At 38.6% G+C, this 15756-nt stretch overlaps 1 protein-coding gene across 1 annotated transcript in view; it reads left to right on the top strand.

Annotated features, from left to right (window-relative positions):
- The first annotated feature begins 600 nt into the window (after nt 1-600).
- The window catches only part of PIBF1 (progesterone immunomodulatory binding factor 1), a 127825-nt gene continuing 112669 nt past the window's right edge, over nt 601-15756 (top strand). Inside the window, exons 1-4 of the mRNA XM_075723055.1 lie at nt 601-852; nt 1693-1793; nt 4752-4950; nt 11874-11993. Coding sequence (XP_075579170.1) covers nt 601-852; nt 1693-1793; nt 4752-4950; nt 11874-11993 — 672 coding nt within the window. The remainder of the gene's footprint in view (nt 853-1692; nt 1794-4751; nt 4951-11873; nt 11994-15756) is intronic.

Below are 15756 nucleotides of genomic sequence, written 5' to 3'. Positions count from 1 at the left end.
TGAGGTGAAAGCCGTGGTCTGTACCGAGTGGTTGTAAAAGCACGCGTGGCTGTTAAGGAGCTCGCTTTTGGAAAGCACTGGCAAATCAGCCGGGTAAGAGCAACGGAGCTACTTCTCTGGAGAAGACTACGGCGGGCGTCGAAGTATTGCTTTACCGTGCTCTGCAGCTGGTCTTGCTGTGCCCCTCATTGGGCGTTCTCTGGCACCATATGCCTTGTGGGTCTCGGGAGTTTTCAGTGCAAGCTCTTCTGGCTGTGAATGGCAGGTGCACATCTTGATTTAGCAGTAACATCTTACTAGTAAGCTTGATTCACACCAGTATTTAGCTTATTGCAATCAAAACCCTTGTTAATAATTACTTAGCAAGACAGTCCTCAGGCAACTGCCCTCTTCATAGCTTCCTAAAATGTTTTTTCTTGGGTGAACAAAAAAGTGTATTTGCAGATGCTGAGAAGTATTGCTTAGTGGTCTCGTTTAACTGGTTAATTTTTCATAATGACATAATGCCTTTTACTTAACTGTTTTGATTCTTGCAGTTGATTCTTCGGGGAGCTCACCTCAAAGTATAACTTAAAAAAGCTTTGCAAATAGTGGAAGAAAATGTCACATAAAAGCTCTAAGGAAATCGGGAAAGTAAACATTTCTAGCTCCTTGGAGTCTGAAGATATTAGCTTAGAAACCACAATACCAACCGATGATGTTTCTTCCTCTGAAGAGAGAGAAGGTACTGTTAAAATCACAAAGCAGCTGATTGAACGGAAAGAGTTACTTCATAATCTTCAGCTGCTTAAAATAGAATTATCTCAGAAAAACTTGATGATTGATAACTTGAAAGTAGAATATTTGACCAAGGTAAGAAATGTTGCTTCTTTTGTCATATAATCTTTTCTTGTTTCTGATCCTTTTATAGTATGGTAGAAACTTCCATTCTGAAAAGAAATTCTGTGAATTGCATACTGGAAGCCTACTCTAGCTTTTTTTTTTTAACAAGAAAAGATGGAAACAAACATACGTAAAACTTAGCTGATCTGTCCAAGGCATTATACCTGTAAATGGATGAGGAGGATCTAATTAGTTTTTCCTTTTTCAAAAAACAAAGGGAAAAGACCTGTATTTCTCTACAAATTATGAATAATTTTGTTACTGATGTAAGCAACTTAATAGAGCTTTTAACCTGAACTTCTGGAACACTAGAAAAAGTCATCTGAATGCTATTCAATAATCTATTAATGAAGATGTGGCTACAATATACCAACATGCTAATAGTAGGAGATTTTGTTGTGTACGGTTTCCACTAAGATGCATTAAATTAGGAAAGGTGTAAAAGCTTTGCCATGTTTGTGTGCAGTCAATGTTTACAACTTAACTATATACTAACTGTGGCTTTCACTGGCTTGCTGTTTTGAGTTTAAGCCTAGTTTGAAATCAGCTGAACAAATAGCTATTTGGCTGAAAAAGATCAATTGTAGAACTAAGTCTTTTTTTTATTTTTGAGTTATTTAGGGCAAATTCTATATTGTATTTTATGAAGCCTTGATGTATTTAGAGGTCTTGTTAGACAGTCATTATTGTACTTCCCAGCGTATTAGGTTCTCTACTTTTTTCTTTCAAGTTGTTTTTTGTCAAATATGTTTTAAAAATTACCAAGGTAACTTCTTTTCTTCATTTGATATATATGTTCTTTATCTTTAGATTGAAGAGCTAGAAGAGAAGCTTAATGATGCAATCCATCAAAAGCAGGTGTTGTCTTTACGACTGGATAGTCAGCTGGCATTACAGCAAGAAGATGCTAGGTATGATGGAATTAAAACAAAAAAACTTCATCTTTAATAACGTATTAATATGGTTTCAAATTAATTCATGGTCAGTTAATGGAAAGTGCTGATTTTGAATTGCAGGAATAGGATATCTTTTGCAGATTATATTAGTATTCCCGTTCTGAAAATGCAATTTACATGCTGAATTTTCGTATAAGTAAATTTGAATTCAGCTCTCACTGGCTGAAGTTTGTGAGTTTGGTTTTATTGTTATGTGCCTTCAAAATTCAATAGGAACTTGGAATAAGGATGTTCTTAAAACCAGTAAAGAGCAAAAAGAATAGGTAGAGGGGGCAGACTCTCCATCAATTCAAACTGAATTTTTAATAAGTCTGCAGCCTGGATGACTTGGGAAAGGTAGGGGGATAATGTCTGTCATTCTGTATGTTTATTTGCACCAGAGTGGAATATTTTTATGTTGGCCATACTTGAATTGTCTGAGGAGTGTTCACTGATGTGCAAATTATTATTAGTAGGCATAAAAAAGTTCAACTACTTTCCTTGCCCCAGTCTTTTCATTAGTTTTCCTGTCTGTCTGTTATCTTACTTTTCATCCCCATTTACCAGAATCATAGAGGCATTTACGTTGGAAAAGACCTTTAAGATCATCCAGTCCAACCATTAACCTAACATTACCAAGTCCACCACTAAACCAGTTAAGGGTAGAGCAGCAATTTCATGTTTCCTGGCTTGGTGGCTGGATTGTTTTTTAATGAAAGTAAAACTAGGAATCACTAAGGTTGGAAAGAACCTCTAAGATCATCAGTCCAATCATCAACCCAACACCACCATGCCTACTAAACCATGTCCCAAAGTGCCACATCTACCTGTTTTTTAAACACCTCCAGGGATGGTGACTCCACCACCTCTCTGGGCAGCCTGTTCCAATGCTTGAGTACTCTTTCCATGAAGAAATTTTTCCTAATATCCAACCTAAACCTCCCCTGACACAACTTGAGGCCATTTCTTCTCGTCCTATCACTAACTAGTTGGGAGAAGAGACCAACACCCACCTTACTACAACCTCCTTTCAGGTATTTGTAGAGAGCGATAAGGTCTCTCCTCAGTCTCCTCCAGGCTAAATAATCCTAGTTCCCTGAGCTGCTCTTCATAAGACTTGTTTTCTAGACCCTTCACCAGCTTCGTTGCCCTTCTCTGGACACACTCCAGCACCTCAATGTCTTTCTTGTAGTGAGGGGCCCAAAACTGGACACAGTATTCCAGGTGCGGTCTCACCAGCGCTGAGTACAGGGGAACAATCACCTCCCTGCTCCTGCTGGCCACACTATTCCTGATACAAGCCAGGATGCTGTTGGCCTTCTTGGCCTCTTGGGCACACCGCTGCCTCATGTTCAGCCACCTGTCAATGAGCACCCCCAGGTCCTTTTTGGCCAGGCAGCTTTCCAGCCACTCTTCCCCCAGCCTGTAGTGTTGTATGGGGTTGTTGTGACCCAAGTGCAGGACCTGGCACTTGGCCTTGTTGAACCTCATACAGCTGGCCTCGGCCCATCGATCCAGCCTGTCCAGGTCCCTCTGCAGGGCCATCCTACCCTCGAGCAGATCGACACTCCCACCCAGTTTGGTGTCATCTGCAAACTTACTGAGGGTGCACTCAATCCCCTCATCCAGATCGTTGATAAAGACATTAAACAAGACTGGCCCCGAAACAGAGCCCTGGGGAACACTGCTCATGACTGGCTGCCAACTGGACTTAACTCCATTCACCACTACTCTCTGGGCTCGGCCACCCACCCAGTTTTTTCCCCAGTGAAGAGTACACCTGCCTAGGCCATGAGCTGCCAGCTTCCTTAGGGGAATGCTGTGGGAGACAGTGTCAAAGGCTTTACTGAAGTCCAGGTAGATGACATCCACAGCCTTTCATTGAGCAGCTCACAGCCTCCGTTGAGCAGGTCACTAGGTCATAGAAGGAGATCAGGTTGGTCAAGCAGGACCTGCCTTTCATGAACCCATGCTGGCTGGGTCTGATCCCCTGGTTGACCTGCACATGCCTGTTGAGCGTACTCAAGATGAAAATCGTACACTATGTGCAGAATATGTCCTTGTGTGACTGCTTTGCTGACCTAGGATTTTCTTTTTTCTTTTTGAAAGAAATGGGGCAGACAGAACCTTGTAGTACTAGCTAGTGTTTTTAGTATTACTTTTTAAATAATCTAGGTGGCATTGTGTTTTGAAGAATGATTTAATTTTAATATGTTTTCAAGAGTTACAGCTAAAACCTCCAAAAAAGTAGGTCAGTTGCCTTTGATTTAAATAAAATAAACACTGTGAAACATCTCTAAGTGATGTGCAGTTTCTCTTGCTGTATAATACCTTGTCACTGGTGATAATAGTAAAGATAGTATTTTAAGGCTGAAAGCAAGGTTGGTTGTTTAAGTGTAGTGGTGTTTGTGGGGTTTTTTTTGTTTGTTTTTTGGTTTTTTTTTTTAAAGGGCCCCAACTTTTTATGTTACACTGGGTAGAAAATGAAGGGTTGTGTGCGGAATAGGCCATGAGCATGTATATGCTGAAACTTGGCAAGACACAAATTGAAGTTACTATTACTTTATTTTGTGATTTACTAGTTCCTTGAGTTTTGTGTGGAAATATATTCTGCTTTTTCATGTTTTTAATATTTTAATTGGTAAATTAAGACTGATTTGTAAATTCAAGTCAGCATGCGTGGAGATTAATTGTCACTTCTCAGACTCAGCTTTGTATTGTCAATGACTGAAGTTCCCGGTTTTTTATGTATACTGTGTCTGATATGATTGTGTAACCAGGGTGGTATACACTCTTGTGCTAATTACCTAATCTCTCTGTAAATTTTCCCCTCTACAAAATAAGCATAACTCATTCCCTTGCCAGGGTATTGTGAAGGTTTGTCACTTGTGTGACTTGCTACTTAATGTCTTCTGTTTTCAAACAATCTTGAAGAAAACATCAGGCTCTAATGAAACAAGAAATGGAAACTATTTTATTGAGGCAGAAGCAACTGGAGGAAACGAATCATCAGTTAAGGGAGAGGGCTGGAGATATCCGTCGTAGCTTGCGAGACTTGGAATTAACAGATGATTGCTATGAGAAGCTAAAGTCTCTTCCTGACGATCAGCTTTCTATCCCTGAATACGTTTCTGTGAGTATTGTGTTTTGTATTGGTTTAAAATATAGCTCTGTCCTGGGTCTGATTGGGGTGGCGTTAACTTTCTTCATAGCAGCGTGAATCTTGCTGTGTTTTGGATTGGTGGCTAAAACAGTGTTGGTAACACACCAGTGTTTTGGCTGTTGCTGGACAGTGCTTGTGCAGCATCAAGGCTTTCTCTTTTCCATACTGCCTCCCCCATCCCCCATGAGCAGGCTAGGGGTGGTCATGAGATTGAGAGGGGACACAGCTGGACAGCTGACCCAAATTGCCCAAAGGAATATTCCATACCATCTAATGTCATGCTCAGCAATATAAACTGGAGGTGGAGGAAGAACGAGGCGGGGGGGGGGGGGGGGGGTGGCTTCCAAGGTTGTTATTGCTCAGAAGCTGGCTGAGCATCGGTCCACTTGTGGGAGGTGGTGAGTGATTGTTTTTGCATGGCTTTTTTTTTTTTTTAAATTCATCTCTCTTTCCTTCACTAATTAAACTGTTGAGAAAGCTGGACACCTGAGTTTTCTTGCTTTAGTTCTTCCCGCTCTCCTCTGTCCTGCTCCTACGGGAGGCAGCAAGTGAGTGAGCGGCCGTATGGGTGCTTGGCTGCTGGCCAGGGTCAACCCACCACAAGCTGTAAATTACTTTTATTTACAATTAGAGGGATGTGCATATAGTAGAAGCCAGTCTATACTCCTAGAATTTGTATTCTTCCCCAGCTAGAAATGAAAGACCTTCAGAAGTATCTGTATTTCTGGTCAGTCCATTTTGACTGGATTCCACTAAAGAGGACTTTATAATCCTAGACTCCGATGTCTTAAAGAGAGAACTGCTGATGTCTTTTAAGAGGGTGAAGCAAATGGGGTGTTGCAATTAGATGGTGGGCACGCATTGATTATATGAAATACAGCAGGCTGAAAATAGGAATTTGAAACTCAGCTTGCCAGAACCACAAGTTGAGGTGGCTCTAGCAAACATCCCTTACCTTTACTTCATGCTTTCCATCTGGCCCTTTCCTATCTGACTAAATGGAGGAGATAGTACACTTTAAGACTCATTTTCTTGATTTAAGAAGTTTGTTAATTATGGCTTATGGGTAGATGGAGGGGCAGGGGGGTACTCTGCTTGCAATAAAAAGACAATGCCTTCACAGACCGTGGGACATGTCCAGAGCATCCTGGCTCGCTTCTGAGAATGAAGAGGATTTAGACATGTAAACCTTAATTCACCAAAGTATTAGCATTGTACTTACTTATAGAGCTAGTTATTAAGGAAGCTGTAAATAATATAACGTTAAAAAGTTTAGTGCATTTGTTGAGGTATAAATGCTGGGTGAATGAGTTCTCTTGCTGGGTGAAAGTCATGGTATACTGTGCTCTAGATACATACAGAGAAGTAGAAGTTGTCATCCTTATCTAAAGGATGTTCATAGAATCATAGAACGGTTTGGGTTGGAAGGGACCTTTAAAGGTCATCTAGTCCAATCCCCCTGCAATGGACAAGGACATCTTCAACTAGATCAGGTTGCTCAGAGCCCTATCCAAGCTGACCTTGAATGCTTCCAGGGATGGGGCGTCTACCACCTCACTAAGCAACCCATTCCAGTGTTTCACCACCCTCATCATAAAAAATTTCTTCCTTATATCTAGTCTGAATCTACCCTCTTTTAGTTTAAAACTATTACCCCTTGTCCTGTCACAATAGGCCCTGCTAAAAAGTCTGCCCCCATCTTTCTTATAAGCCCCTTTTAAGTACTGAAAGGCTGCAGTAAGGTCTCCTCGCAGCCTTCCCTTCTCCAGGCTGAGGAACAACAACTCCCTCAGCCTTTCTTCATAGGAGAGGTGCTCCATCCCTCTGATGATTTTTGTGGCCCTCCTCTGGACCCTCTCCAACAGGCCCATGCCTTCCTTGCACTAAGGGCTCCAAAGCTCAATGCTGTATGCTAGGTGAGGTCTCACCAGAGCAGAGTAGAGGGGCAGAATCCCCTCCCTCGACCTGCTGGCCACGCTTCTTTTGATGCAGCCCAGGATACGGTTGGCTTTCTGGGCTGCAAGCACACATTGTTGGCTCATGTCCAGCTTTTCATCCACCAGTACCCCCAAGTCCTTCTCGGCAGGGCTGCTCTCAATCCCTTCATCCCCCAACCTGTATTGATACCGGGGGTTGCACCGACCCCAGTGCAGGACCTTGCACTTGGCCTTGTTCAACCTCATGAGGTTCACACAGGCCCACCTCTCCAGCTTGTCCAGGTCCCTCTGGATGGCAACCCATCCCTCAGGTGTGTCAACTGCACCACTCAGCTTGGTGATGTTTGCAAACTTGCTGAGGGTGCACTCAATCCCACTGTTTATGTCCTTGATGAAGATACTAAACATTTCTTGGGAACATCTTTTCAAAAGTTCCAAAACTTGGACTGTTGAAAGTACTAGGAAAAGCTTAAGGCTCTGAGTGATATACAAGAACACTTAGCCTTGGGGCCTATTATGTTATTACCCCCTAGCTGTCTACTGTACCCACTGCCATCTATAAAAGTATTTGAGGGGTTTTTGTTGATTCCTGCACTGCCATGGTTGACACAGCAGCTTGAAATTCGTGTGTAGGAAGCTGCAGGACTTGAGGAGTTGATTGACAGTCAATACAAAAGACTGTGTAGCCAGGCAGGACAGATACCAGGAGTTAGTAACCTTTCCAGCTGCTTTAAGTGAAGCTGTCACAGCACAATTAGAGTGCTTAGATTGTATTTCTGAGTAGAAAGGGGCTCTAAAAAAGATGTGAAGTTGGAGAGGTAACAGCCACTTTCTACCCCTAATCTACTTTTCTTTTCCTCTTGTGTTCAACCAGAAAATGCTACTTTTATCTGTGACTCGAACTCCACTACTTAGGTATTCAGTGAAGCCCCTTTCCTCTTTACACACACATGACTTTTTTCTTTTGCAGAAATCCTTTTTTGGCCTTTCCCCCCCCGCCCCCGGAGAAGACATTCTAAAGATACACTGTAGTGAGAAGCAGTTTTCTGCTTCTTCTCCCAATTTTTTTTGGCAAACAAGATCAGTGTAAACTTGAGGGTATTGGTTAAGCTCAGTGATTGTTTATCATTGCTTTGAGTTATTCAGCTGATACAGATGCTGGGAGGCTACAGAACTGTTTTGCATATCCTCTCTATGCATCCATTTGACTTTTGAAGGCTAGGAAAAGGATGTCAAAAGGAAAAAGTTATTTTTCTGATGCTTTTTTCTGCTTTGCTTACCTGAGGAGAAATGGCGCATTTCTCAGGTAGATAAATTCTCTGGCTCCAGATCTATATGCAGATTTATAGTATAGTCTACTGATATTAGTGTAAAATTCTCCTTGGCGAGAAAGAATTCTACTTAGAGAAAACTTGAGCAAGAAATTTCCAGACTTACTTTTTTCTGTTTCTCAATTATAAAATACCACTTTCTCCAGGATAGAAGTAATGGTATATATAATGCTTACGCTTTATTTGAAACCTGGTATACTGCAGGAAGTGCTTAAATACAGATTTTGTATATAAATACAAAGATATTGCAAGTTTAAAATACTAGAATTAATTGTGAGATGTTTTTCACTGTTATTCCACAAAGGGGTGCAATAGTGACATGTTAGAGCAAAGACTAAGCAATTTTTAATGTTAATGATTATGACAAATGAAAAATGATGTTTTAAGCATCTTGCTCTTAAAATCACACTTTTTTGTTTTGAACTTACATGTAAACCTTCAGGGTTTTTTTTAACCGTTTATAAGAATGATTTTTTTTTTTTTTAAGAAACAGTGTATGCAAAATTTTAAAGCACTTAGGTCATTGAACTGGTGTTTTGCAGCTGAATCACTTATTTTTTTCAGTAAAGTGAGCCTCTTGTGTACTATCCTGTAAAAAACTTTTCACAAAGTTGTTGAAGAATGGTACCTGTGAATTCTGTTTCATCCGTTTTTAATCACCATGTCTCTCAGTTGCATCGTTTTGCTAACTACAGCTCAGTTGTTCTTTGTTTAAGAAGGCAGTTAACTGATGCAACTACTTTCACATAACTTCATTTCACAGAATCCAACTTTCTCTTCCTCTGTACCCACCCATTTTTAGTGTAACCCTGGTTTTGTGTAAAAAGTGGTGGGCACATGCTAAGAGTTTTTTAACAATCACCTAGAAAGTTTTCCTTGCCGCACATCTATATAAATTTGTTACTTTTAAGATATGCAATTGTTTCTGAAATCCTGTTACAGTATTTTTGTTTCTGCTATATTGACTTGGCAAGAGGCAATGTGTACGTTGACTGCTGAGTTGCATGAATGTTTACTGGCCATCAAGCAAGCTAAATAACAATAACAGTTGAACTTCTGCTACAGCCTTCCCCTCATCTGCTGCATTCATTTGCACTTTCTTACTATCATGGATTGATCTTTTCTTGAGAAGGCTGTGCAGATATGTTTATCCTTGATACCTGTATCCCATGTCATCTTGGTTTGATACTGGGTAGTCTGTTTTAGGGTTGTTGTGGTTTGGGAAGTAAACCTGGCATGATGGCATAGGTTAGATTTCCTAGGGAAATCACAGAAAAATACAAGAACTTAAAGGAAAAGCTAGGCGTGGTTTAAAAAAAAAAATCCACAATGCTTTAAATGGTTACCAATTAGTGACAATCAAGGTTCTTTTTTAAGAAAAAATTTTGTAATCACTTTTTTGGGGGAAAAAGGAGGATTTGATTGAAATTCAGTTGCTTGGTTTCAGATCTAATCAGACAAGTTCTGAAAGAATCCAGACAGATGAAAACTGTAGTCAGCAGAAGCTGTAGTTAAGAGACTAAAATTGTACTTACTCACTGCTTTACATGCACATTGTCAAAGTGTTGGGTTTTTTTGTTTTTTTTTTTCCCCCTAAGGAAGTAGTTGAAGCCTGTTGTAGTTCAGAAGTTAGAAAAAAACTCACTTCACTGTTTGATTTCCTGCAAACCCGTTAGAAGCAATGTGATTTCACAGATGGACATGAAAAAACTCCTTAAATATTGAAGGAATAGAACACTGAAAGAATAAAATAGTAATGAAACAGTAAAATAAGGCAATAATATGTGGTTAGTTCACATCTCAGAACAGAAATACAATTTATAGTTTTGACTGTAGCATCTGATGGTTGAATTTGTCATTTGGAATTTTCAGAATGTGAACAAAAAATTATATCTTATTTTGGTTTTAATTGAATTGTAGTTTAAAAAAACAATCTCATCCTTAATTTTGTTCGCATTATGTGTAAACTTAGACATAGTGAATTGAGAATCCCTTGTTACCAGTTTAAAAAAAATTAAGGTAACAACTATACTTTGGGAAAGCTTGCTTTTTTTTTTCAACAAAAATAAAATAGGACACATGCTATAAATTTAAGCTTATGTTTGTTTTGCTTCTAAAGGTAAGGATGAAAAGTGGAGCTCTCTTGTTGAGTACAATGAATTCAAACAACTGCAACTTTCAACAGGCACAGTATTTGGGAAAACTTGAAAACAAACCCCAAAAAAACCCACCACTTCTTAGAAAACTTCACTTTTCTGCCTTACTACTAATTTTCCAGTCATGTTGCACGCTTGCTTTATCGTATAAAAAGCAAACTATACCTATGTTTTACATCACAAATTTCCATGGCTTCTGTATTTTTTAGAATTGTATGCTGTCAATTATATGGAATATACCTGGAACTTTTCTTTGTCTTCTGCTGTATACAGATAGCAAAACAGAGACCTGTCTTCCTTCTGCATGGAAGCATAGTACAGCTTGCTCTTGAATGCTTACTTTATCTGTGCTTTCTTGCTTGTATTTCTTCTTTAATCGGATATCAAACAAAGTGTTAATGATGGGGTTGTATGGAGTAGCTTTTGTATGCAAATGGTGCTTAATTATCTATGCTTTTATTTTCATCCCCCAAAATAAACATTTTAAGCTATCAAGTTAATCTCGGAGTAGTAACCTCTGTGTACTTGTGTGTGGGTGTATATCAAAAAAGATTTCTTTGTTTTGTCCCTTTTTGGTTTTTACTACTGACTTTGTGGTTTTACTGCTGTGTTTTCTAGTATTTTTTACTGTTCAGTAGAAATGTTCTGGAGAAGTTTTATGGATCTGAGACATACTTGTTTGAGACTATGCCTATGACTGGAGTCAGGGAAGAGAGAGGAGCATGTGTTAGGTTTTTTGTTTTTTTTTTTTAAATTCTTTTACAAGGCTTTTTTAGTCTTAATTTAGCATTTCAAAGGCCTAGCTGGATGATGTAGCTGAACCCATATGGCAACATGTTACTGCTGAAAGTGTGTGTCATGGTTCTTCGTGGTTATGTGCTGTTCCCACTTCCTGTGCTTGCGCTTCCGTTTTTCTTGATGCAGATTCAGCACACTGAACTGGCAGAAAACAAAACTAATCTCTCTCCATTTCTACACACCCCTTAAAAGTTTATATTGGCTTGGGGAAAGTTAGCAAGTTAAGTTTGTTTACTGCTAAATAGGCTTTTTTCTTTTTTTTTTTTCTTTTTACACTGTTAATCAAATAGGCTCTAGAGTTGGCACAAGTAAGAGGGTGGGACCATGTGGTCCATTAGCAGCTGTATTTTTTAATCAGGCAGCCTGACTGGGAGCTGCCTTAGTCGAACAGAAATGTGTATCTTTACCTTTTATTCCTCTTTTTTTTAATTCAGTGCCAAACACAAACTGATTGTTTCTTAGCTGCTGCTAAGGTTAAAGAAGACACTGTCTTTGCTTTAACATTTACACCCCCACCCTCCCCGTCCCGTCCCCAACCAGGTTCCTGGTATGCGCTAGAAATCATTTGGTGAATTATTGCCACAAAATTGAGCTGATTTGGTTTTGGGATTGTAGTCTTGTGATTGCAATTTTGCTAGTCTCAATTTTGAATATATATCTTGTTCTTCTAGATCCGATTCTATGAAGTAGTCCATTCCTTAAGAAAAGAGCTAAGTGATCTACAGATGAAAAAGGAGAGCCTAACAGAAGAACTAAGTGGGTACAAATCCCAACTGAAGTGTCTGACAGAGGTCTGTGCACCTTAATTATGTCAGTTAAGAAACTGTGTAAATATATATATAAAAAACACCCCCTCATTCTCCAAATCATTATTAATGTATAAGATATAAAAGCTTTTTTGCTGTATAAAAAATTACTGGGGAGGAGGAGGAGGGAGGGAGAGGGGAAACGTGCTACATATGTCCTTGCATAACAGCTACTTTTACATTATGGCTACCCTGTAAGATTTGCTCATGAGACTGTTCAGGATAGACTCTTAGCAGCTATCTTGTGCTTTCTGAGGGCAAGGTTCAAGGCAGGAAGGCTGAGACAGGAGATCCATCCAGCAGTAGTTGAAGATACAATGATGATTCAGTGTATAGTTTTTGAGATGGTGATGTCTTGGTAGTAATTTGCTTCAGCTTTTGTCTTAATGATATAAAAATGCATTTTTTTTTAAGAATTCTTTGGAGTTGCATCTTCTCTGTTATGCTTGTCAACTTTTTATATTTTAATTTTCCTATTTATTTCTCTACTACAGAAAAAGATAATTTTATTTCAGGTAAGGTATAAATGCCAGAAGTAGAGAAACAAATTTGCTAAATATATTTAATTTTTATTTTCAAAGAGTAAAAGAGTTGAAACAGTATAAGGAGAATGTTGTTTTTAAGGTATTTATGAATATATACAGTATTCTTAGTATGTGTACACGTAGGATGATTTCTATTTTATCTTACTTTTGCATAAATCTGGAGTTGTGATAAGACAGTTTCAGCTACCCAGAGTATATTTATCCAAGTCATGGCTAGCAGGGACTTAAATGCTGCTGTCATTTTACTACTTCTGAAATTATTCTTTAGTTACCACCTTTTTTTTTTCCCCACAAAATTTACTTATGGAATAATGAGGTGTAAAGAGATACTAAGTGTACAGGATTATCTTGTGAAATTCATATTATTTTCATTTATCTTTTTGATTGAATTAGAAAAAGCGGTAAATAAAATTTGTGCATTTATGTGCTTCAGCATTATTTTGTGTCATCACCTCTGGTCATAACTGAGATTAATCCTGTTAACTTTGATTTACATGAGCATTTTCCTTCATTGTACATTTCATGTGCTCTAAAATTCTATGGGAGGATTTCAGCCTTCTGAGATTTGACTGACATCTGTGTTAATTTTTGCTGCAGCAATTTAATGGGATAGTAGATAACAATAATTAAAGTTGTGCCAGAGACAATTTTCTTGGTACATTGACCTTTCTTTAATATAGAAGCGCCTAATTTTGTTCTTTTTCTACCACACGGTGGCAGTATTCACCTTTCCCACTGATTGATTTTTCAAAGTTTGACGTTTACTGTGCTTTTCTTTTGATGCTGATGAGGAAGCACTAGAATGTTGTCTGTGTTGAATTGAGGTGGTTCTTTGAATGCTTATACCCTGTGTGCATAATCATACTTAAAATGAGAAACAATTAGAATGAATAGCTCAAAAAAAAAAAACCAGGGAAGAGATCCAAATGTTGGAATGTCACAAGAAAAAAAGGCTTACAGTTGTTAATAAAAATTATTCCTTAGGATTCTCAGGTTTCAGGTAAGACCACTTACTACACTTCTTCCATATGTACAAAAAAACCCCCAAACCCAAGTCTTCACCCTGTCTGTTATGCTTAGAGATGATGTGTTTTGGGTATTTAATGAAATGTGACCTGATATGAGGTATTTATGTATGGAGAGACTTAAGAGTCTCTGTATTTTGCTTCTGGCAAATTCAGATTTGACCTACTGACTTGATGGGTGTCACTGTAGCAAGGTGCCTCAGGCTGTTTCAGATAATAAGGTAAGAGAAGCATCATCAATACATAGAATCATAGAATCGTTTAGGTTGGAAAAGTCCTTTAAGGTCATCCAGTCCAACCATTAACCTAACATTACCAAGTCCACCACTAAACCAATTAAGGGTAGAGCAGCAATTTCATGTTTCCTGGCTTGGTGGCTGGATTATTTATAATGAAAGTAAAACTAGGAATCATTAAGGTTGGAAAGAACCTCTAAGATCATCAGTCCAATCATCAATCCAACACCACCATGTCCACTAAACCGTGTCCCAGAGTGCCACGTCTACCCATTTTTTAAACACCTCCAGGGATGGTGACTCCACCACCTCTCTGGATAATAATCATGGTCTTTCAAGAGCAATACCCCATGGCTCTTACTGATGTTCTTGCTCTTTTTGCAGTAGCTGTGATGTTGAAGACCATGGTGCTCCAAAGCCTGGGTCTTGTTGCTTTTGTAGTAATCAGGACAGTCTTAACAGGACAGTCCTGATTGCATGCTCTGCATCTTATTCTCATGAGGGTACTTTAGAATCTCTAATGTACTTAGTACACTAAAGGTAACATACCTAAGCATCTCTTGCAGTTTACAAAGAAGTGGTTTCAAGGTGTACTGTTGGGGTAACTTATTTATTTGAGCTCCTTCGATAAGGTCACATTTTATTGCAAGGAAATTTATCAGTAGGTAATAAATCACAGTTTCATTCAGAGTCTTATTTAAGCTCTTAGACTCTTCTTTTACTGCTTTTGTGGTATTCCAATCATTCTTTATTTCCAGTTACATGAAACATAGCTGCTGAAGTTCCTTGCCTAACTCACACTCTTCAAATCCTTCCTCTGGTTTCCTATCCAATATTCCTTAATTTGTAAGTTTTCTCCAACAGTTGCAGTATTTCTGTTCTCTGTGTGGTTTATCAACAAAGTGTCTGTTCTGGGTTTAAAACTAATTTAGGAAACTACTAATACAGATTTCTGAAATACAGTCATCACTGAAGTTAAGACAATCTTCCCCTCCCCCCACGAGCATAAACCACTTTCTACAATAAGCACTCCTTTTTTCTACTATTAGAGATAATTAAGGCTCTTGCTAAGGAGTTTCAGCATTGTTTTTTTCCTCTCTGTGGAACATGGAAAGGAGCTAAAATACATGCTTATCCCAGATCTTTCTATTAAGTCCTAATGGCTTGGGGGAGGAGGATTTTGCTGGTTTTTTTGGTTGTTCATGGCTAACAGACTAGGTTTAAGTAAGTTTTATACATGTAGATATTCATCCAGAAATAAAGTCATGAGAAATATGAGAGAATTAGGTATAGCCTCGTAAGTCTGTCTAGCCAAGAAAGAATTGAAAAAGTTTAAAGGAAAATCAAAACTTGTCTAATGTGTTAAGACAACTCTAGGAAAATTTAAATGTGAAATGAAATAAGACATTTCATTTAAATGAAATGAAGTAAGACAACCATTGCCTAACATCAGCTATGTTATTTTGTGACAGGATGGCTTTAGTCCTTTAATTTGGTCAAAGGAAATGAGCTCTAATTTTACTGTTCTTGTTTTGGAGTGTGAATGTAAGATACTTAGATTATTTTGTTTTCTCTGCTCATGAGCCTTTATATACTGTTTTGTGAGAAGACAAAGCAGCACAGTTTTATTCTCTGAATGTGTTTATGATGAGCTGATATGGCTTGAGAATCGATTATATAAAATCTGGTCTTCAAACCCACTAAATCTTTTTTTTGCTACATGCTGCCATTGCTTTGTTGTTTTTTTTTTTTTCTTAGGGGGGAAAAAAATCCTCATCAAACAAAAACCAAACAAAACTCGTTGTTGGCACAACAGATCTAGCCTGGCACCAAAGTGAGTGCAGTGGCTTGGTGTTGTGTTGTTTCAGCCAACAAGAGTTTATAAGCATCCAGCTGTACCTGCTAGGAAGCTTGGTTCTGTAAAAATTGAACTGTCATTGTA

Source organism: Pelecanus crispus, chromosome 1, assembly GCF_030463565.1.
Source record: "Pelecanus crispus isolate bPelCri1 chromosome 1, bPelCri1.pri, whole genome shotgun sequence".
Classification (NCBI taxonomy): Eukaryota; Metazoa; Chordata; class Aves; order Pelecaniformes; family Pelecanidae; genus Pelecanus; species Pelecanus crispus.
Note: the sequence above shows the minus strand (reverse complement) of the source record. Positions and strands in the feature narration are given on the sequence as shown.